The following is a 23,737-nucleotide window of genomic DNA, read 5'->3' on the forward strand; positions in this document are numbered from 1 at the left end:
AGTGATGATACCATACCATGTCTGACAGAAGGCCTCGTCCTCAGACAATTTCAGACATTGGGAGCTCTCCCATTGAAGAGTTTAGATCACAAAGAGAGAGTTTCAATGTGCTGGCAGGCCAGACACTCAGGAAAATCAATCTGAATGAATGAAAGGTATGCTTCAAAGGTGGGCATGTTAAAAATCAATGAACCCCCCAAATAGGAATAAAAATTGATCTTGCTTGTACTTAGTATACTTTTCTTTGAAAACAAAGTACATTAAATGAAGACCACTTCAGATTTTGAATCAGCTCTGCATAGAGTAGGTTAGCAACGTTTAACACTTCAAGAATTGATTCAGATTTTCTGAGAATTACTATATTAAAAAGATTTATTATTTCTTCTCTTTGTGTCTTCTGTAGCACTAGGCACATTGCTGGTACTTGAAACAAATCATGAAAAATACTGAATGGTTAACATTTGTATTTTCTGGTTTTTGTCTGCCTGGAGTTATAAGATAAAGGATTTCAGTAGAAGCATGAAAGCAATATGTTAGATTAAGTTTTGGGTTTTTTCCTTTTCTGTTGCTTGCTGGAAACTTGAAAATTCCTTTCTAAATCCTTTGTAAAGACCGAAAACAATCGAACAGGAGAAAAGAGTGAAAAGCATTTATACATGGAAGCTGTTGTATTCTCCTTACAGTCACTGAATTCTCCTTCCTGCATCAATCTAAAAAAGGGGAGTATCTCTGTGTCTCTGTAAGACCTGAGATGCCATTATTAGCATTTGAAAGCAGTGCAACAATCATATTTAGTGGATGTTGTCTAAACAAATGGATCAAAAAATAAAAGTTTTTTGTAGGTATGTACATTTTTAGCAATTTTCATTTTGGCTCACATTCTACGGTAAGAGAAGTTAGGAGTAACTTTGCCAGCTTTCACTTCAGCAGGTTAACTTGGATCTAGAATAGCGTTTCTGAGAACAGAATTTGTCCTCGTGGTAATGGGCAAAAAGAGTCAGTAAGCCTCTTGCAGGGATTGTGTAGCAGAGACCCCAGGGATGAAGAGACTCAGCTGGACCCAGCCATATGGAAGAAAACTATGGACTCCCTTGAGCATTTCCAAACTACACCTTGCTGAAGGCTTAGTCATCCCTGCTGGGGGTTGCCATCTATGAAAGACAAATCACTTTCACCTATTACTGGGGTCTCAAGAGCTGTTATAAATCGCATGGAACTGAATTCATGAGCAAGGAAAACTAAAACCAGTTAAAATTTATTTAAGAGCCTGATGCACTTAGCATTTTCCTAAGAATGCTGAAGACGCACTGACAATAAACAACACTTCGGGAAAATTTATCAGGAACATTGTGTGTATTTAGAATACAATTTTTTGAAATGGAAGGCGTTTTCTAAACGAGCACAGCAGTCTTAATGTTGCTACTCGACATATTTTAACGTATGGAATAACACTTGCCCATTTTATTTTACTTTCGAAAATAATTTATGAGAGATTCTGTCGTGTTGCACACTAAAACTGCAACCGAAGAAAACGCCAAGAAAATCCTCTTTCTCCCTCCGCAGCGACCGCTGCACAAGACTGACAAGGCGACCGTCGGCGAGACGTCCGAGATCTCTGCAAGTGCAGCAGGCGACGCTCCAGCCCCCTCCCTCCCCAGGCAGAGCGCGCACAAGCGCCGCGGCGGCCCCTGGCCCCGCTCCCCCCCGGCCCCGCTCCCCCCCGCTCCCCGCTCTGCCCCGCTCTGCCCCGCGGGGCGCCTGACACCCGCGAGCCACGGCTGCCTCCCGAACTCCGCGCCACAACTCCACGCCCTGCGCGGCGGGGGGGGGATGGAGAGGGGAGCTCCGCCGCGCTCCCGGGGCGGGGGGGGCGGGGGGGGTGTGGACCTGCTTTCCCCGCCGCCTCCGCGCTGCCCCAACTTTCATTCATTGTCGGCGTCGCCGCGCAGCCCCCCCGCCCCCCCCCCCGCGCTGCCCGGGCCGGGGCCGGGGCCGGGCCGGGGCCGGGCCGGGGCGGGCGGCGGCGCAGCCAGTGAGCGCGGCGCGGGGCGCTGCGGGCGGGGCCGGGGAGGCGCGGCCCCGCCGCCCCTATATAGGGCGGCGCGTGGGGCACTCCCGGCTCCGTGGGAGCGGGGCGAAGGGCGCCGCGCCGGGCGAGGCGAGTGGCGGCCGCGTGGGGAGCTCTGGGCGAGGTGCCGGCGGCCGTTCGGCGGGCGGCCGCTCTCGGGGAGCACTTTCCGCGGGCGGCGGCAGGCACCTTGCAGCGGGGAGGAGAGCCGGCCTGCGTGCGGCGGTGCCATCCTATTGTTCAAGCGGAGAGACTCGGGGTGCGAGGGAAGGAGCCGGCGTGTCGCCTCCCTTCTCCCGCTTCTTGCCCCCCCGCGCCCCCCCCCCTCCGCCTCTCCGCCGTTTCCCTCCGCGCCGGAGGAGCGCCGCCGCCAGGGAGCCGAGGGCCGGGCCGAGCTGTTCGGTACCAGCACCGGCAGCTCAGGTGCAGCGGCGGGATCGGGGGAAGGGGCGCAAACCCTTCCCGAGGCGCTGTGCCTCGGCGGGCTCCGGGAGAGGAGGAAAGTTGCTCCCTTTCCTGCAGCAACCCCAGGAGCTGCTGAACTGGCCTCACCTGGAAGGACTGAGCAGTTCCTACCTTTCCCATCAGGTGCCTTTGCCGCAGCAAAGCCACGGTATCCGGGAGACCGCGGGGAGCAGAATAACGCACCCCCCCACCCCCTCCCGCTCTCGCCGCACATCGCTTGTTCTCTGGTCTGCCTCGCCGTGCTCCCGGGATCACAGGAGGATCTATAGCTGTGATCTGTCACCGAGGAGAAGGAGGTCGTGGATGAACTCCCTTCCAGCAGGGCAACGAATCACTTCTCGAGCTGCTTATTATTATCGTGCTCTAGGACCAGCCCTTTCCTGCTAAACTTGGCTTGGGAGCTTACAGCAGGAGGGGGCGCGGGGGGTGGAAAGCCAAGCCCAACATCATCTTGGGTGTTTGACTTTTTTTTTTTTTTTCCCTCCCTCCTCCTTCCGTGAGACAGTTTGATGAATGCCTGCGAGAGGGGTATGATTTGCTGAGGCGCCTCTGGCAGGGCGGTGTGTGCGCGGTGTCAGCCCCGCCGCCGCCCCCCGTGGGGCTGTGAGCGGCCCGCGGCGGGGGACGCGCGTGGGAGCGGCTGCTGCGCTGCGCGGCCCGCCGCGGAGGAAGCGCGCCGTTTGGGCGGACGGGGTTCCGCGGCCTCGAGCCGGGGGCTCGGAGGGGAGTCCCGGCTTTGAAAGGGGCGAGGAGGAAGATAAGGAGCTGGCCAAACTCCGCCGTACCCGGAGACCGTGGGTCTGCTTCGCCTTCGCAGGGAGCGTCTGAAGACGAGACCCAAGTGCCGCCTCTCCCGGCACCCGACGGGCTAGCGAGGGAGGGCCCGGGCCCGGCCCCCCTCCGAGCGAAGTTGCCTTCAGCCGCGGATCGGTGCCACCCACCTCACTGCCGGGGTTGTTTTCTCGTCTTGGCTTTGGATAGAAAGGACTTCGCTTTCTCCGCACCCTGAAAGTTGCCCGAGCGCTCCCCGCGGCGAGGAGGAGGGCGGCGCACCCCGCGCCTCCTCGGGGCCGAGGCCGGCGGGCCCCGGCCGGGCGGCAGCGGGCGGTGATGATGTGCGGCTGGGGGAAGCTCACCCTGTCCCTGGGGCTGCTGCTGGCGATGGCGGGCGAGGTGGCGCCGCAGCCGTGCCCGGCGCAGTGCTCCTGCTCGGGGAGCACCGTGGACTGTCACGGGCTGGCGCTGCGCGGCGTCCCGAGGAACATCCCCCGCAACACCGAGAGGCTGTAAGTAACCCGGCCGGGGCGGCGGCGGGCGCCCCTCGGCCCCCGGCTCCCGTCAGGGCTCCTGCCGGCTGGCGGGGCAGAGGTGGTCCCCGGAGCCGGCCCGGTTTGGGGTCCCGACGCCCTTTGGGGCGGGGGGAGGTGGGGGGTGTTTCCGTTCCCTCTCCCGGCTGCTGGCGGTGCCCGTTTAACGGCGATGCGCGGAGACACGGGAGAGGTGGACGCTGCTCCCAGCCACTGCCTTTCATCCCGGGAAGCCGCGGTGCGGAGCGCGGCTCCCGCCGCCGTGGGCAGTGGGAGCGGGGGCGGCGGGGCGGGCACCATCGCGGCCCGGGGGGCGCCCCGAGGCGGCGGCGGAGCGGCCTCTCCCCCCGCCGGCGCCCATTTCCCGGCAAACTTCGCTACCGCGGCTGGCGTTCCCCGAGGCGCCGGGGAGGAGCCGGGCCGCGGCGCTCCGCGGGGGCAGGCAGGCCCCGGGGCGGGCGGCGGAGCTCCGCGGGCGCGCAGCGCTCGCTCCCGGCCCGGCGGCGGCGGGTGCCGCGGTGGCTCCGCGCGGGGCGGGGGCGCGCAGCCGCCCGCTGTCCTGGCGTGGAGCTGGAGCCCGGCGGGGCTCAGCCCCGGGGCAGGCGCGCATCTGCCTTTGGGCGAGGGCACGCTGGGGTGTTCTAGCCTCTCTCCCACTCACGCGCCGCTAAGTTGTGCCCAAACTGTGATCCCTCCCCCCATCCGCTTTTTGAGACCATTCGGTACCCTCTGGCCAGGGTATTTTCCAGTCTTGAGAGAGAGCAAGGATGTGGTCGGTTATTTATCATATCGGGCTGCCTTTCAGAAGGGTCTAAGGAGTGGAAGAGGTGAGCACGTTATTTTTTACTCTCCAATAAGTCGTTTAAATGTTGGCCTATGAGCACACGTCTCGACTGATGAGTTTCACTCAGGAAGTATCAGGGACACGTTTTTGCTGAGACTTGTGTGGTTTCTTTACAGTGGTGTCTTGGCCACATGTGGTATAAACACAAAAAAAATTTTTTTTTTTCCTAGATACATTGGGAATGAGCTGTAATTGTAAGGATAGTTTCCATGTAATACCACTTCCTAATGGCATACCTCAGGAATTGCGAAGTCTGGTTTTATTTGTGGTGATTGGAATTGATGGAAGTTTATATCTTGACCCCAAAATGCTATGAAAAAGGGGCACATAATTCCAGAAGAGAAAGTAGTGCTGAAGTGTAACGGAAATGTTAGGGCCTAAATACAGTTTTCTGTTGCTTTTGAACACAGTTTGCATTCTGCAGTCAGTATAGCTTCCTGTGCTGCAAGTGAAGAGTTTAGTTTTCATAAAATGTTTCCCATCACTTACCTTCCAGCAGTCTTATGTTTGTTTGAAAGCTAATGTTGGCTACAGGAAGTTAAGCCCTATTCTGCCTTTGTAGCAGTACTATGAAAGCTGAGAGCTGCTTAAAAATGGTGAAAATGGCCTTGATTTCAGTTACTTACCTAGTTTTTATAACAATCAAACACAGTAGCTTATATATATAGTAGCTTTAGTGGTTTTCTAAATGCAGTTATAACCATGTTCAGACAGGTTTTGACTCTTCGATATTGTTAAACACAAATGCGAGCTTTATAATGGCAGGCAAAACTAACTTCGTAAGGGTCTCTTATTACAAAGTTTGAAACTACTGCTTTCAAGTTAAACCTTCGTTCAGTCACTTGGAAATCAGGAACTCACATGATGTAGGAATTGTTCATTGGGTTCGTTTACATCTCCTAATTTCTGAAAATGCTGTGCCTACGGAAACAAACAGAACCATTTAAAAGTAACTTTTGAATGTTTTAATTTTGCTGCTTGTAAATTATTCTTCTTAGGGATCTTAACGGAAATAACATCACAAGAATCACCAAGACTGACTTTGCTGGTCTAAGGCACCTTCGAGTTCTGTAAGTTTTCCTCTGTCACTGATACCTTTTAGGACTGATGCTACATTTTGTTATAAAACCCATTGAACTAGTTATCTTTCAGTGTATAAACTGGGTGGGTTATCACTTTTTAACTACTGTGCTGTTGCGTCTCAATTTACAGCCCCTCCCCCATGTGCTACACACTGATATGAATAAATCAGCAATTGCCTTAAAAATAATTTGTTTAAATTTCTTTAATCTCTCCTTAAGGTGATCAGAATTTGAGCATTTAATTTTGCATGTAGTTTACAAGTGAGAGTTGCTAAAATTGGTTGAAAAACTGTTGGGGTGACTTCAGTTTAAGGTTAGGAATTTTACAGTTCACACTGAAAATGGGTACTCTCAACCTGAAGTGTAAGGGAATTCATTAAGGAAAAAAAAGTTATTCCTTTACTGAATTTAAGAGCAAGTCCCAGGTGATGATTATGCTTTTCTACATTTTCTGGGTAAAGAGGAAACACTTTAACAGTGAGTTTGAGGAAGGAATGATTTGGTTTTGTGTTTGTTTTGTTTTTTTTGTAAATGCTTTTGTTTCAAGCATTATGAAGCTCTTAATTCTGTGTTTGTTTTGTTTAGTTTTTTTTGTTTTTAAATCTAACTAATACAAAGTTTAAAATACTGCAGGATTTACTTAGCTTATTTGTTAAGGCTATATAAAATCCTTTTCTGTTTCTCTCTGAAGCAGAATATCATGTAGAAATTTTTAACTTTTTACAAAACAAAAATACTGTTATGGTTACAATCTCTGCAGGCTTTCACTGATGTTGTTTCCCAACACCACAGTTCTGTGGTTTTGTTTTGCTATTCTCATGTGACGCTAATATCACCTTCATACTGTTCAACTGGGGTCTTAAAACTTGCCCAAGAACAATGATGTATGTGCGTGTGTGCACACAGCATGTATGCATATGTGTAACCTTTTAACTTGGAACTCTTAAAGTAAATGAGCAAATGTAATATCTATTTCTTTTACCGAGGATTTTTTTCCTCTTTTGGGTATAGGAGTCCATGTAATGTGTTGATGACAGGGTCTGGAAGGTTGAAGTGGATGTCACTCTAGGATAACTGTTGTACTGTTTTAATTAATATGTTGTTGCCTTTAAATGACTACTGTTAATGCAACAGGTTATCTCAGAGCTATTAAAACTTATATATAAAAATTTCTGTGTTTCAGTCAGCTCATGGAGAACAAGATTAGTGCGATTGAGAGAGGAGCATTCCAGGATTTAAAAGAACTGGAGAGACTGTAAGTATTTTTAATTCTAAATGTATGAGAATTATTTTTTTATCAAATCAGTTTTGTGCCAAGGTACTTGGGCCTCTTTTTTTTTTGTTGTTGTTTTTTTAAACTTTGGACATCTATCCTTATTGAGACACAAGAGAAGTAAGCGATTCTCAAGCAGTACGCATAGGACTCGGGTGGGGGAAGCTTTCATGAGCAGTCGATTTGAGGTGTAAACTGCACTTGTCGTGTAGGAAATACCTTGAATGCTATCAAATACTTTTCCACAAGGACTTTTTCAAACATGAATACACCTAAAAAAGCCTGTTCTCTGAGGTACAGTGTTAGATGTTAGTCTTGGAGATGTTGGATGTTTTATACAATGTCTTATTGGAAGTAACTGCTAGTTACAAAGTGTTGTTACATAGTATGAAAGCAGTAATTGACTTCTACTGCAGTTTTTATATGATTAAAGCTTTTACAAAGGCTTGGAAAAAACATGAACTGTTTCAAAAATTAATTGGATTTGGACTTTGAAAAAAATACTGAGTACTGTGGGGAGAGAGAATGGAGTGAGGATGGGAGGATCTTGTCTGGTGAAGTTGAGGTGCAAACACCTTCTTGGTTTCAGTAGGACATAGAAAATGAGTAATTCCCAAACTGATTTAGCTTTTTATAATAGTTACTTAATTTTCAGTATGAGCCTTATTTTGTTGCATTTCCTCAAATGAAAATATTTTTTAAAATGTATTGTACTGTTTGGGACTCCTTAAAGGCAACATGCTGATTGTTTGATACAATTTCTGTCTGGAGCTAGGAAAGTCTAAGAATGCCACTGTATTAATGTATGTTCATATCGAACTCTAGTGTCTTCATTATTAGAAATGTTAGTTGCTGCATTTTCATTATATCACCTTTTTTCTTTAAGGTTGCCTCTGAGGTCTTGTTTACTCTTTCATTTTCTGCTGCATTAACTTCATAAAAGTATTTCTAATTTACTCCAGTGAAAAGCAGAATTGGCCTAGACGTTCTGTTTGTCTTATTAAAGTTATGTTATCCACAGCTGCTGTGTGTTTAAAACAAAAAACCCAACAAACCATTATGGTTCAGTCATATAGACAAAGCTATTCAAGAGTGTAATTATGATATTTCTGTAATAGTTGAAATATCATGTACTTGAGATAACTACCTCATTTTTTCAAATAAACCAGAGTAACTTTTTGACCTAAGAATTGAAAGTGTTATTATATAGTGCAAAGTTTTCTGAATAAATTTTAATGAGATTGATTGCTCTTAGAAATGCACAGTCAGATTTTTCAGTCATATTAAAATAGTTAATGCAATGCTTTTTTTACAATGTGTTTTAACTTTGTACAAAGTATAGAAATTTAGTACAGCTTCTCCTGCTGAGGGATATATTGGAATAATATATACACATTCCTAAATTTGGTTTATAGGGTCTAGCTAAAAAATTAAACAGCAGTGTAGTTCACATTGCAAAAGTAAGTACACATACATGAAACATTAATAAACATTAAAAGATCCATGCTTTCACTGTGAATGTGGTTTGACACCGAGATACCAAACACTTGCTAAATTTTAAAACAGTTTATAGTCAGCTTTATTTCTTGATTATCTCAAAGCAAGATCCTGCTATGTTATTTATTAACAATATTTCCAAAATTATTTTAACTTGTGTCATAATTTTGAGGCTTTTAGTGGTAAGGTTTCTGAAGTATAGAATTGCAATACTAGGAAAAGAAACTTCAGTAGTTAAAACTTATCTGTCTGCTGTGTTCACATTTTGCCATTACATTGTCTGTTTTTTTCTTTGTTTTTTTTCTTGATAAATCTGTAAAATCCTTTGGAAAACAATAGATATTTTCCAGTTATGTAAGATACTAGTTCCGAAGAGAAATTCTGGTAATTGTGGCTACTTTTACGGGGTTCTTTTGTTCACCCTTCAGCAGGCAAAGGATGACACTTGAAAGTTTAGTCATTTAGACAAAAGTTAGATTCTGTTTTGTCTTGAGAATTATTTTGCATCTGCTCCAGTACTTGTCAGAATTTCTTTAATTTGCTGGAATTCAGTCAACTGTTAGGTGTGTGGGTGACTTGTAATTTGAATATATATGCAGGATATCTTTAAACCACCCCAGCTGTTGGCTAAGAGCAAATATTTCATATTTGTGAGGAAAAGCTGAGAAAATTCCTCTTGTTTACAACTGCCAAGTCCATCTGATGAAGGCACATTGTTATCTGACAGCCAATTCATCTCCTCGGGATTCTGAAATTCAAAACGATTTCTCAGGGAACTTGTGGATACTTCCTTCAAGTATTTTCTTTTATACATTAGATAGCAAGCACTTTAAAGCTTTTTTTTTTTTCAACGTGTAAGTGTAAGATGTCACATTTCCACTGTAAGTGCAATGTGCCAAGCTACTGTCAAAGAATACCTGATGCAGTCCTTTTAGCATGCCAGTGGAAGGTATAAGTGAACCTTACTGCAACTTAAATGAACTCAGTTTGATTTATAAGATTGTTCATGTATAATATTCCTTGTGTTGGAATATCTTGTGCTGGTGTGTACAGGCTGAATTTTAAAATGTTTCCTGTAGTTCAGTACTGTCTTTAATGTGAAGAACAGACTTTCACAGTAGTTTCTCTTGGGGGGGGGGATAAATCTATCTCTCCAGATTAAGTGGTGGTTTTGGATTTTCTGTTTTTTAACTGGAATTTCAGTTACAAGATCATTTCTTTTTAGAACAGTTACTCTGATATCCAAGGAACTGTTTGGTTGATCGGTGTGCTACTCGTCATGAATATTCATTTGTAGATCTGATCATGGAAGATGCTGAATATCCTCAACTCCCTCTGTGGGAAGTGAAGACCTGAAGCACTTTGCAAAATTAATCTCTCAACCTTCTCTTCAGAAGAGAACTATTTAAGATATGATTTGATTAAATCCATGTATACCTCTCAGGTGGATAAAAATGTTTCTCTTATAGTTTAGTAAAACAACAACAAATCTCTAGTATACTAGATATATGTAGTGGTATGTGCACAAAGCTATTCAGCTAATATGCTCCATAACAGGAATTTGTGTCACACCAGTGTAATTACAGAAATGCAATGGAAACCAAAACAGCAATAAATACTGCTCTAACAAGTGATTGTTACTACAGCAGCCCCACTGTAAAAGTTAGTGTTCAGTTAGCAATAAATGATCGTATGGTAGTACCTACTACATAAGAACTGGGAGAAAAAACAAGATGGAAGCTAGCAACTTAATCAAATAAGTTTTAGGTTTGTTGGAAACTTTAGTTGCTGGAGAGACCCTGGTGAAGCTGAAGATGATTTTGCTATAACCCTTTTAGTTGGATACTTCTCTGAAAAGTCTTCAGTCACATGGGTATACACTGCAGTTCATCTAGTTATAATCTGTCAGCCTTGTCTGAAGGCTCAGTTCTTAAGGGGGTGCTAGCTCTGGTTCAAACCAGTTTGGTACAACACTGCCTGCGCTAGTAAGTCTGCCATTAGTATGGCTTTCTTCACAGCCTGTATCTTGAATGGCTGAATCGCACGGTCTGTTGTGTTGTGTAGATGCTTTGTCTACTGAAACAACCTTCTTTGAAGTTCAGTATGTACAGCCCGTTCTTCAATCAATGGGACAGCTTGTACCTTTGTGTACATCCTGAAGCAGTGTCAAAAACTCTTGGATTAATTATGATCTTGTCTGTCCTGTATTTAACATCTGCAGGACTTTCTATATTAACTAGTAACCTATATAATGAGCCCATGTTCCTAAGAGTTGGACCTCTCAAGAGTATATGGCCATGCTGTACATGGCAGGTCTCATAAAAAAAGGATTGGGATGTGACCTGTTATGTTCTCTGAACCTCTCTTACATAGACCACAGTCATGTATCAGTGGTGGGTTTCAGTATGCTTCATGGCAGGAGGGCACAAAGGGTTGAGGTATGGAGAATTTCCACAACATTTAAGAATTTCTAGAGACCACTGCTTATTATGGGAGACAAAACCTTTTGAAATGATTCCTTATGAGAATGTAAAATTAAATACTTGTTTCTTCTTTCTTTATGAAGCTGTCATCTTGGGTGTGATGTTTATGATGGTTTGAAATAGTCTCTTAAGAAAACAATGTGAAGATAAACCGAAAATCTCCACTTTCTGAAAACTAGCACTATTATTAGACACAGCTTTAAAAATTACTTTTTAAAAGTGTAGTCAATTGTTATCCTCAAGATCACCTTCTTATGTGGTGTTGCAGCTACTGCTCAAAATATCCCAGTGTTTTTACAAGCTATTGTCATCTGGAGGGAAGTATAAAATTTGGTTGAAGACAGCTGCTATAGACTGTTGAACCAGTTCTATTATAAGGTACTGAAGTCTAAAATTTCCTTACAGTTCTACTTACTCCAGAAATACAATGTAGTCAGGTTTTGAAGGCTAAATATATTCTTCACTTGTTTATATAGCAGAACAATTACCTTTTCATTTAAGGAAAATTATTTTTTGGCTGATAGGAATGTTGTTTTTAATCATAACTTTTCCTAATAATTTTTCTATGTCTAGCAGTTGAGATGCCAGCTATGATCATTCTAAAACTACGTTAAACATCCGAAAGATGTCAGGATAGGAAGAGTTTACAGCAGTCGTTTGAAAACTACTCACATTTTTCTTCCTGTATTTGTGAATAATCCATTGAGGCAGCAGTATGCCCCTAAAATGCTAATTTGTAGTCTGATTCTGCAGACATTTACCACGTGAATAACTTGGTTTGCATGAGTAGTCCCACTGATTACTTTTGTGAGAAAGGTTACTTGTGTGGCCTAAAATGTTTCTAGGCCAAGCCCCTATACTTTTGATACTTGAATTAATAGAATTTGTTTCTAAAATGTCAGGTGCTAAAGAGCTATCTGTGTAGACTTAAAATAAACTAATGAAAAAAACACAAACAAAAAACCCACAAACCTCATGAAACCTGTTTCTGCTTAAAACTAGTGTGGAGGTAAAATGTTACTTTCACAGGCTCTAGAAAAACTGCAACTTCTGAGTTAATATCTGAGCTAAATATTTATCCCCCCATACCTTCCCGAAATCCCGTCCTCCAGAACTACATGGTGTGAGTAAGCTGAAATCCTAAGTTCAAGAAAAGAATGCTGTAAGGGTTGTACCATTTCAAGTTGGTACTTGAAACAGCTTTTAAACTGAAAGCTATCTATGTTGTATTTTCACATTTCTTACAATGTATTAGTGAATGATGGAGAAAGAACTATTTGAAGAATTAAATGTTTTGTTATGGTTCATGCATTTTTCTAAATTTTTACAACACAATTCTAAAATAACAAGCCAGGGAATTGTCTCTACTCGTGATTTATTGGGACTCCATCTCCACAAGTGCATTAAAACGAGTTACTAAAACTTAAGATGAAGAGAGTGTTTACTTATGAGTTTACTTATTCGTGTTTGAGTAGTACTGAAAATTATTAAAGTTTTGTTAATGTTGTAGATGAACAATTTGAAACTTAGAGATGTGTCACAGCACAGAAGGAAAAGTATATTTCAACTACATAGTTTCAAGGAAAAGCTTTTTCTACTTGGTAAACAAACTGAAGTACTACTTGGATGTCTTTTCCAAATATAAATCTGTATGTGAAACTGCTGTTTGCAGCTTCTGCAGCAAGCGCTTAATTATAACCTCAATACATAGGAGTTAATCTTGTCAAAGATATTAAATGGGATTCAGTATAAAAGTGGTTTTTAGCTGTATTTCACGTATTACATGGTTAGAGTTATCTGTTTGGGCTCTAACCTATTCTCATAAATGTGGTAAATTATTAAGCAGTATTAGCAAGTTTTGAAATTGTAAAAGCAAAACTCACTTATGAGTTACCATGATCTCTGAATGTATGGCGTTTTACAGAGCATCTCATCTTACAAAGGCATGCATAGCGGGATGGAGTAAGAAATAAAATGTTCCATCTAGGATAAAAACCAAATACAGATTGTCTTGGGCAATACTACCTACCAGGCCTGGGCAATTATCAAGGGAATTAGCAGCTGTTTCAAAATACACTAAATAAACTAGTACTGCTCTCTTTGTCTAGTCTAGGAAAGGGTCACACTGTATTATGTGTATGTTCTTTCTTAGTGTGCAGACTTACTGTATCATTGATGGAATAAAACATGCTTTTCAGAGATTAAAATAAATCTATGCGCTATCTTTTTATTATGTATTGATAATGTGTGGCATAAGATTGCAGTTTCACTCCAATTATTTGACTATATCCATAAAATATAAATTCCAAGTAGGAAAACAGTAACTTTTAAAAGAGAAATAGCAGAATTTTCTATGATTCTTTAAATATGAGTTGTGTCAGTAAATTAATGCCAGAGTTATTAATTTTGGTCTGAACTTTTTCTTTCTGGGTTTTGATTCTCTGATAGAATATAGCCCTTTCAGTTGCAGAAAAAAAAGTGTTAAAAACCCCAGATGCCACTTGCACAGAGCTACATGATCAGAGTTCAGGAGCAGGGACTTCTGTAAAAGATGCCAAATGTGGTCTATTTTTAAGATGCAGCTTTGCAGTTTTAACAGAAGCAAAATCTGATTATTTTTTTCCAGTTTACAGAGACTTAGATGTGAAGTTTAAAGGGTAATGTGGAATTTTAGGACACCTGGTGAAAAGTGCTGTTAGCAGTGGAGTCACTGCTGCTGTTCCAGGAATCATTTGTATCACTATTATAGCTAAAAGAACAGCCAATAAATTAATGATATTTCATCCTGTTGTGCTTGACTATATGTAGACTCAATGAAAGTAGCTTTATTGGCGTTATGACCTTGTTTTGTATAGTATGGAAGCTGTACTGAGCTCTTAGAATGAATTCTTAGCTCTTTAGCTAGAAGTTAGTCTCCAACTTTTTTTCACACTGAATCCTGGTCTTCATTTTGGTGTGCAAGTTCATTACTGAAGCCTGAGAATTAATTTTTCAGTTGGGGTACATTCTGAACAGTTTCTGACCACTGCAGCCTGGAAGGTCTAGGTTGGATTGTCTACAACCTGAGGTGCTAATGCATGTGCTTGTTTTTTAAGGCTGCTTGATGTTTTGATTTTCTTCCCCTTCAAGTGTTTGATAATTACTCAACTGTCTGTCTTCAGTCTGAATATTTGAGCATTTGAAGGGTTAATACCTTCACGCATGTGTGATAGGTAGTGGAAGAATAATGAGATCAGGTAGAGAATACATTTTTGAACAGCCCTGAAGGGGGTGAACAGTTATTCCTTGTTAATCACGGATGTGAAAAATCCTTCTCATAGCTAATCCTACATAGTTTAAGGGCAATGCATAGCGCATTCCTCATCTTGGAACAAGGAGGAGACCATGAAGCCTGCGGTGCTAATCACTTACCAAAGGAATGTGAGACCATCTTACATGCATTGTACTGGGGCACCTGTATTTATAGTTAAAAAAAACCCCAAAACCCTACAGTAATTATTCTGTATTAGCAGACTTTTGTCAAAGCAACTTCAAGTATCTTCTCTAAAAATGTCTGTTAAATCAGAAATAGACAAAGGCTGTCTTGGAAGACAGTATTTAAAAAGATGCAGTATTCTAATGGAATTTTAAAAATCAGATTATAGCTACATTTTGATTGCAGAATACTACAAAATGTTTGATAAAACTTTGTCCAAGAGCAATGTTCTTCTTTTAAAAGCCTTGGAAACGTTCGGTATTATTTTTAGTATATTTTATTCATCCGAGTGTCTTTTCTCATGGGACTCCTTTTATAGGTCTAGAAGTCAAATTGCAGTGAGAAGTCCTGTTTGCTCTTTGCAGACCTTTTTACAAATTCCAGGGCAGGAAGGCTGTTTATTTTTCCCACATCTGTTTTGTGCTCATCTTTTGTGACATTGTTTGCTGGATGCTCTTCTTTCTTACTTCGTCTGAAATGGGTAATTTGCACTGTTGCAAAATGTTGAAACCAAATCTGATTCTACAGAACTGTTGTGTCAATGTTTTTGTTTCAGATAGTGTCTTGTGTTTGGAATTTATTTTAAATTGATGCTACAGAGCACTAATATTAAACTTAAAGCTATACATTTTACTTTGTAAAAATCATTTGTCTGCAGAGCAAGTTCAAGTTTTTTTAAAAAAAAAACACCAAACAGATTTAATGTTAGATGGCCACAGTTGAAAATTGAGTTGTCATTACATTTTAATATATGTATTTCAAAGAGTATCTGAGATGCTCCTTAGTTTAACTGCAGAAGCTGCAGTTCTATCTAGAATTTTATAGTTAAACTCCAAAAAGTATGAGGGATCTGGCTGCATGGCTGCCACTTCAGTGGCTCATACTGTTGTATTACCTCATTTATTCTGAAGAGTCTGGTTGAAACTTCAGAAAAAATGTTTTATTTTCCTTCATAATATGTAGTACATTGTGCTGGCTTGTCTTTAATAAGACAATTCTGGCTCAGCCAGACCCAGTACATAGTCTAGAGTGATAATCAAATACAGTGTGGTAAAGTCTCCCTTAATTTTTTTAAGACACATCAGCCTTTCTGACTTTAGTTTGGCAGGATGCCTGTACAGGTGCTAAAGAAAAATACTTGACTGAAGACTTACTTTGGTAACTTAGTGCCAGAAAGACAGTTATAAACCTATCTAGACTATCTGCAGGCCCTTCTTGCCTTTCTAAACAATCTGAGCAAACTCTAGCTAAATTTCATCTAACAGATCACCTTCTCCTCCCCTCTTCATTTGCCTTTTTTTTTTCTTGGAAGTAATCCCAGGTGTTGTCAAATCATCCTTGCTTCATCTGATACTTGATCCTATATAACTTTATGGAGGACTTATAACTTCTCTTTCCTTCTTTGTGGTATACTTTATAGAACAAAATCCAATGAATTAGCCTCACAGGATTGTGGAGGTTTGAAGGAGCTTCTGTAGATTGTCTAGTCCCATGCCACTGATTAATGCGAGGTCAATCAGAGCAGGTGGCTGAGGGCTGTTTCCAGTTGGGTTTTGAATACCTCCAGTGATGGAGAATCTACAGCCTCTCCAGGCAACTTGTTCAGTGTTTGACCACCCTCACAAACACTTTTCTTATGTTTAAAAGTAATTTGCTTTATTTTGATTTGTATCCATTACCTCTTGTCCTTTCACTGTGCATCCCTGAGAAGTCTGTCTTAGTCTTCCTTACTTGAGAAGGAAGAGCATAATTTATTTATACACATTGAGATCCCTCTGAGCCTTCTCCCCAGGGTAAACAGTCCCAGCTCTCTCAACCTCTCCTGCTGTGACAGGTGCTTCAATCTATCTGTTTAATCATCTTCATGGCCCTTCTCTGCACTTGCTCCAGTATGTCCATGTCTCTCTTGTAGTGGGAAGTCCAACACTGGCACAGCTCTCCAGATGTCTCACCAGTGCTGAGTAGAGGGGAAGGATCACCCCCCTTGACCTGCTGGCAGTACTCTTCCTAATACAGCCCAGGATGCTGTTGGCCTTTTCTGCAAGGGCACGCTGGCTCAGAGTTTAATTTCTTGTTCACCAGGACCCCAAGTCTTTCTCTGTAAAGCTGATTTCTACGTGGTGGTTTTCCAGTATGTGCTAGTGCATGGGGTTATTCCTCCCCAGGTGCAGGACTTTGCATTTCCCTTTTGAGCTTCATGAGGTTCCTTTTTGACCCTGTCCTTTTTGTCCTGGTTTTGGCTGGGATAGAGCTAATTGAGTTTTTTACTTCCTTCTTAGTAGCTAGAATAGTGCTGTGTTTTGGATTCAGTATGGGATTTGATATGAAACGAATGGTGATAATGTACTGATGTTTCAGTTGTTGCTAAGAAATCAAGGACTTTTCAACTTCTCATGTCCTGCTAGTGTGCAGGTACGCAAGAAGCTGGGAGGAAAGCATAGCCAAAACAACAGACCCAAATTGGCCAGTGGAATATTCCATATCGTCTAACATCATGATCAGTATATAGGTAAAGGTTGAATCAGGAAGCTCCACTTGGGTTTTCAGGATGGTGGTTTCAGGATTCTCTCTTCTCTGGGATCACTAGCCAAGAACGAGCTGGGCATTGGTCAGTGGGTGGTGAGAAATCACATTGTGCATTACCTGTTTGTATTTCCTATTATTACTATTATTATTATTATCATTATTTTAGTTTTATTTTATTTCATTTATTAAATTGTTTTTATCTCAACCTACAAGTCTCCTTACCCTTACCCCTCCAACTCTCTCCCCCATTCCCTGGGGGTCTGGGGTGGTGAGCAAGCGGCTGCATGGTGTTTGTCTGCCAGCCAGGTTTAAACCATGACACCAGTTCTTCAGCCTGTCCAGGTTCCTCAGACTGGCAGTGCACACACATCAGTCATTCCTTTCAGTTTTGTGTCATCTGCCAACATGCGGAGGGTGCACTCTGTCCGATCTTCAGGTGGTGAATGAAAATGTTGAACCCTACTGGGTCCAGAACTGACACGTGGGGTAGACCACTGGTGACTGTTCTCCAGCTGGACTTTGTGCCACTGATCACAGCCCTTTGAACTTGGCACTTCAGACAATTTTCAGTCCACCTCACCATCTGCTTTTGTAGCCTGTACTTCATCAGTTTGTCTGAGGACAACTGTTACGAGAGCCAGTGCCAGAAGCTTTACTGAAGTCAAGATAAACAACATCCACTGCCTTCTCCTCATCTGCCAAGTTTCTTATTCATTGTAGGAGGCTATCAGGCTGGTCAGGCATGATTTTTCCAGTTGTAAATGCATGCTGACTACTCCCAGTCATCATCCTGTTCTTGCTGTGTCTAGAAATAGCTTCTGTTTTGCTCTATCACCTTCCCAGGCATCGAGGTGAAGCTGCCCAACCTGTAGTTTCCTTGCTTTTACTTTTTCACACTTTTTTTTTAGTGCCATAGGCAGAATTAGTAAAAGTAATGACCAGCTATTTATAGTAATATCCTTTCTGTTAAAACAGTAAGGAATACAGAAGCTTCCAGAAAACAACCACCTTAGTTTCTCTTTTCTTCTTAGTGCAAAAAAAAAAAAAAAGCCAAAACCCAACTAAACAAATAGCTTGTCCTAGCTCTGCTTATATTGGAAAACCTCTTAAAAGAAGCAAATTGAGTATAAACTCTTGATTTTCTGTGCAAAATAATGTTCTGCGTAATGTGTGGAGAACTCATTGGGGTAGGGGAGGAATGTGGTAATTTTGTACTTGACATCAACCCCATGTGAGAAGAAAATGAAGGACAGAAAATAGTGTTCAAGTAGTATACACTAGTACAATGTAGTACTATAGTTTGCAGAGTAACTTTCACCACTTCCTACACAAGTAAGAAACTGAGTTTGCAGTAGTGTCTGTCCTGCTTCCTTTCAGAGAATATTTTCACTAAAACAAATATCTAATTGTTATTTGATGTTAAATTGAAACTTGGATATCTTTCTTAGCTAATCACTCTTTAGCCTGGAAAATGGAGCCCTGCTTAAGTGGTTCTTGACCTGGGAAAAATTTTGACTTAGGCATCCAAATGCTGTAAGATCATCCCTGAACTTCTCAGATTCCAATTTTTATTCATGTGGTCAGTAAACTTGATATTCCTAGGTTTAATGAGATTATGAGTAGTTTGACTAGAGACAAGAAGATCTTTGCAGAGAATTCTTAATGGAAAAACTGGCACGATCTTCTGCTTCTTGGGCTGCCTTCTCAGTTGATGACATGTTCATGCAAGTCACATTCACAGACAGCAGTTGCCAGATGTGTTGAAGTTCAGTAGACTGTGGCTTTGGACACAGATGCACAGATGTTCTCTGCCTCTGGCAGATAATAGCAATATGGTTTTATGTAGGAAAGTAATGAGGTTTGCCTTCCTTGCAGATGTAAGCCTAAGTCAAGCTCTATATAAAGTTCTCTGGTGAGGAAACAGGCATCAGTTATTCTGAGGTTTGTTATTCTGACCCTATGTATCTAGCGTCCTGGTTTTGGGACTTAATGGTTAAACGAGTCCATGGAGATGACTTGGGCGCTGTGCACTAGCTTTCTGTTTTAAGACAAGTGGATAACTTTGTAGGTTCATTCTGTATTTCCTGAGCTCATAAAGCCTGAACTGATATTAGACCCTCCCAGCAGATGCATGTCCCTTTAACTTGTTGGAACTACTTGAGGAGCCTGATGGGCTCAGTCATCGTGAGTAGAAAGTACTGTTGCATGAACAGTCAGCAGTTTCTTTTATTCTTAAAATTAAAATGTAATGAAAAAATGTTTGTGTGCTTTTAAAGTTTATGCATATTTTGCAAATGAACTTAGAACGTTACATGGTATTTTTAAATGGGTGTGATAGTAATATATTCTGCTTACAAACAGTAGGTGTGGATGTGATCCTTTGAAGAGTACAGTTTCTAAGCTATACAGTACTGTGTGTTACTATGCACAGATAGTGTATTTACTTCTCTCAGCTAACTTTGAAGGAGGTATGAAAAATAATGACTTCTGCTATCATTAACTTTGTGTGAGTTGGAAGCTGCCTGTCTTCCTTCCTGAAGCAGTCGGTAGAATAAAATGCATCTGTGCCTTGTATTTAGAGTTTCAGAAGGCTCTTAGTCTCTATGCACCCAATGGGGTAGGCTGTTTCTAATTAAAGAGTACAGCTGATTTATAATTTACTTGGAACAGCTCTTAACTTCGATCAGTTCTCAAGTTATCTTTGAGGGGGCCTATGGCTAGAATTGCATCTACTTGAACTAAAACCTACTGGAAGATGACTTGTGGGGGACAAAATAGCAGCCTTCCAGTACCTGTGAGGTGGTTATCAAAAAGCTTAAGCCAGGCTCATTGCTGTGGCATAAATTGAAACAATAGGTTATGACTAGATATAAGAGCAAAACTTTTTGGCTGTGAGGACAGTCAAGCACTGGAGCGACTCACTTGCCCAGGGAGGCTGTGCAGTCTCATACAGCTTGTCTGGCTGTATGTAGTTGATTAGAATGGGATCAGAAGCAAGTTACAGTGAAGGCTGTAACAAGTCTGGGAAACAAATACAGACCTGCTCATGAATTATAGCAATTGCAGATGATTACACTGCAGACAGTGTAATTAAGATTTTTTTTTTTTCTCCCTTCCTCCCCCATGCATGGTTGATACTGGATCACAGTTATTGTGACATGAAAACTTGAGAGAGACATCAGAATGGATTGGGGGCGTGGCCAGACTTCATCGGGTAGGATACATGTCACCGGGAGTGCAAAACTCCTTGCAGTTTACCTCTAACTCTGTTATCCTCTACATATCCCCCTGGCTGCATGCAGAAGACAAGTAAAACCCAGATATGCACCCATTTCTGCAAAGCTAGCCTTTTTTCTAGAACCAGTAACTCGACTCAAGCCAATTTTTTTGCTTACCTTACTGTTTTCTGCTTCACAGTGTAACCTATTGCTTGTCTGTACCTACTTTTTATCTGCCTATTGATATTGAGCTTCCTTTAAAGGACTATTTTCACCTGCCCATCTGTCAGAGATTTTCCTTCTTTGTCCTTAAATTGATCCGTCCGTATACTTCTATCACTTCATTCTGAAGATGCTTTTCTCTTCTTTACTGTGTTTAGAAGACTGAGGTCTGGGAGCTTTACGCTGAAGTATTTAAAATACTTTGTGTACTTTAGGTAATATGTGGGCTTTGCTTGAATTAATCATGAAGAGTTCAAAAATTTACCTGTGCTGGTCTGTTAATTTGCCCAATCTCTTCCTAAAGATGTATTCAGTAACAGAAGAAAAAGTAGTTATATATTCTATTTCTTGTAATTTAAATAGTATAATATTTTAATTATATATTTCAATTTTAATAGCAACTATGGCTCAGTTTTGTTAAATTGAAATAATTATATGATGTTGGACCCTCATCCATTTATTTCTGGTCACTACCAAGGGACTTTACAGTCCAAGGTATTGCTATGTTAGAAGAAATTATCCAGTACATTTTCTGTTGCTTACACCACTAACACTTCATCTCTTCTGTACTCTCTGCCGTTGCTTGAGAAACACTAACTTTTTTAGGTCAGTTGGGAAACTGAACGGTAGCAGTATGGAATATCTCATCATTGTTTCTTCAGTGCTTCACCTTGAACTTCATGCCAGTTCTGGGAGAGCAGTGCAGTTGATGCAACTGAAGTTTCTCACGTTGTCTCAGGGGAAATGCTTGCCGGCTAGCTAGCTGCAGTGAGGTCTCTGCCAACACACATTGAAAGAAAAGGGGCTGGAGTTTTTCTGGTTGTTTTTACTCTACAGTAACTGTAGTTATTTGCAATCTATAGTCATAGATTTTGTGATCCATCTGTGCTTCCCTTGTGTTTCAGCACCAGGGAGAAAGGGGATCATGCCTGTCTCTTGTTCCATTATGTCTGTGTGTTCTGGATAGGTATTGCTATTTCAGACAAAATTAAGCATGAGATCACCTGCAAAAGTGGAAATATTGGAGAACCATGTATATTAGTGAACCATTTTAAAACAGGAATGTGTTTTCTGGACTCCTTGTATGGCTCTGTCTGGAAGATTGAAAACTCTTCATAGTGACTGTTGAACTGGAAGCTTTGTGTACTGTGATACTAGTCTGTGTGTTTGAGCTTTGGCCTGTATCCTTTTTGACATTCACTTACATGTGAATTCATAGCATTTTTTTAAAACAGAACTCTCTATTATAGTCTTGAAAAATTCATTTCGGTGAAGTCCAGTTCATAAAATCTTCTTGTAGAAAACTTAAGAACAGCAAATTTTGAAAGCATCTGTTATAAGTTGTTAGATGTAAAGAGTAGCTGAAGCCTCTTTTTGAAGTATGAAAAAGGACATATTTCCCATTATTGCCTTCATAAAAATTAGTAATGTTTGATTTTCTTAGGCACAGGCGATAAGGAATGGTCAGATTTATGGTCAGAAAGCTTAGTTCTAAAAGGAACTCCAGTGAGTGGGATGAAATTATTCAAAGTAGAAGCTATAGAATACAGACTTCATTAAAGATCAGTAATTTATTTAACTTGTGTATTCCCTCAATTCACTTAGTGCTCAAAGAACAAATGTTTTAATTTTGTGAAAGGCAAAGTAAAAATGTAGGTTGAAACACATCTAAGTGCGAAGTAGGTTGAGTCATGAGGGTAGTGCTATTTATTGTTAGGTTAATTCATGAACTTGATTTATTGCCTATGACTTAGATTTTAAAGTCTGTACAGCCGTGCATGCATCAGTATGTTTACAGTATACTCAGTTGTGTGGGCCATGTCAACTACAACCAATAATAGAAGCTCCTGATCTAAGGTATTAACTACCTGTATAGAAAGTTATGTACTAGCATAAGTATTTCACGTGAAGTATTCTTCTAAAGTGATGCTGAGTGTGTCCTTGTAAGACTCTTGTTGCATTTAGTGAAAGGCAGCCTGCCTGAAGATCTTTATCACCTTCTACAAAAATACAGATACTGAGTGATTTCCTTGCCCCTTCAGTTACAGCTCACCTTTATTGTCTAGTATCTGAACCTAATAGAGTCCTTAAAAAATATCAACTGACATTTTTGTCTTGTATAGCTTCTTATTAGAGACTAACTTCCCAAGTCTTTACTCTGCATGTTTTCCCATGAACTTTTTGATCTGTAATCATGGACTTAGAGGTTTAAGTCTGAACTATCTCTTTAGCAAAGAGAAGGGATGAATGATTTTTCTCTTTTTATTTAACCATTTTTTCAGTGTCTAAGAATTCTATCTTCACATTATTCATTTCTGATCACAAATGTAACTGTTACTACAATTTTCTTCCTACTACTTCCGTTTTGTGGTCTTAGTATTTACTTTTAAATATAAATGTACTAAAGGTGAGAAAGTGTCTGTTTTTAAATGACTTTGTTGAAAATGCAGCAGATGCACAAACACTAAAATATGTGACTTTCTTGTTTTTATGTAGGTAGGGTTTTCTTTTTAAGCAGTATTCAAATCAGAAATCTTCCACTAGTCATTAACTTCCTTATAGCTCTGTCTTTCTTTATATTGAAAACTTTCCTTCTACTGATTTGGAAGTATGACTTGCAAGATCACAATTCACATTTTCTTGTTGTTGCTGGATTAAGCATTTTTTTCCTATTTCTTATTAAACTGCATCTTCAGCCATCTCACTTATCCCAGTACTGTAGTCCTTCCTTTTCAGGACCTCTTTATTTCACTCCAAATTATCTTTTAATCTTCTAAGCATGTGATTTAAATTTCTTCTGTTTAAGAAATTAGGATTTTTTTGTGCTTGACTAAGAAAACAGAACCTGATATTAAAACAAGAATTATGGCCACGTAGATCTCAAAAAGCTGATTGCTTGCTTATGGTTTGAAATGTGGCAGCAAACCTGTGGGTACATAAGACTATTTCTCAGATCATTTTGCCCTCATCAGTAGTCACATTGAGAATCATTTCAAGAGCAATAACTAAGTGAACTAAACGATGGAGCTATGTGAAACTGGATCTTGAGTGTGTAAGTGTGTGTATCTATATGGAAATTTATGGAAAAACCTTTAAATTGGAAAGACCTTTAGATGGAACAGTGTTTATGAAAAATGAACCCTGAGAGGCTAAACAGGCTTTCATTGTTTGAATTCAGTCCTAAGACTAACAAACAAGAAATGATGAAGCTTTATGAAATTCTAAAATTTAATTTTGCAAATCTGCTGTCCAATATATTTTTTCACTTTGTGGAGTG

The 23,737-nt window shown here is 41.2% G+C and overlaps 1 protein-coding gene across 7 annotated transcripts in view; it reads left to right on the forward strand.

Moving 5' to 3' along the window:
• Window positions 1–2,140: 2,140 nt before the first annotated feature.
• The window catches only part of SLIT2 (slit guidance ligand 2), a 265,807-nt gene continuing 244,210 nt past the window's right edge, over window positions 2,141–23,737 (forward strand). For all 7 annotated transcript variants that reach the window (XM_074865881.1, XM_074865883.1, XM_074865882.1 and 4 more), the window contains exons 1-3: window positions 2,141–3,819; window positions 5,683–5,754; window positions 6,950–7,021. In XM_074865881.1, the coding sequence (XP_074721982.1) occupies window positions 3,644–3,819; window positions 5,683–5,754; window positions 6,950–7,021 (320 nt within the window). In that variant the 5' untranslated portion in view covers window positions 2,141–3,643. The remainder of the gene's footprint in view (window positions 3,820–5,682; window positions 5,755–6,949; window positions 7,022–23,737) is intronic.

Source organism: Strix uralensis, chromosome 4 (genome assembly GCF_047716275.1).
Source record: "Strix uralensis isolate ZFMK-TIS-50842 chromosome 4, bStrUra1, whole genome shotgun sequence".
Classification (NCBI taxonomy): Eukaryota; Metazoa; Chordata; class Aves; order Strigiformes; family Strigidae; genus Strix; species Strix uralensis.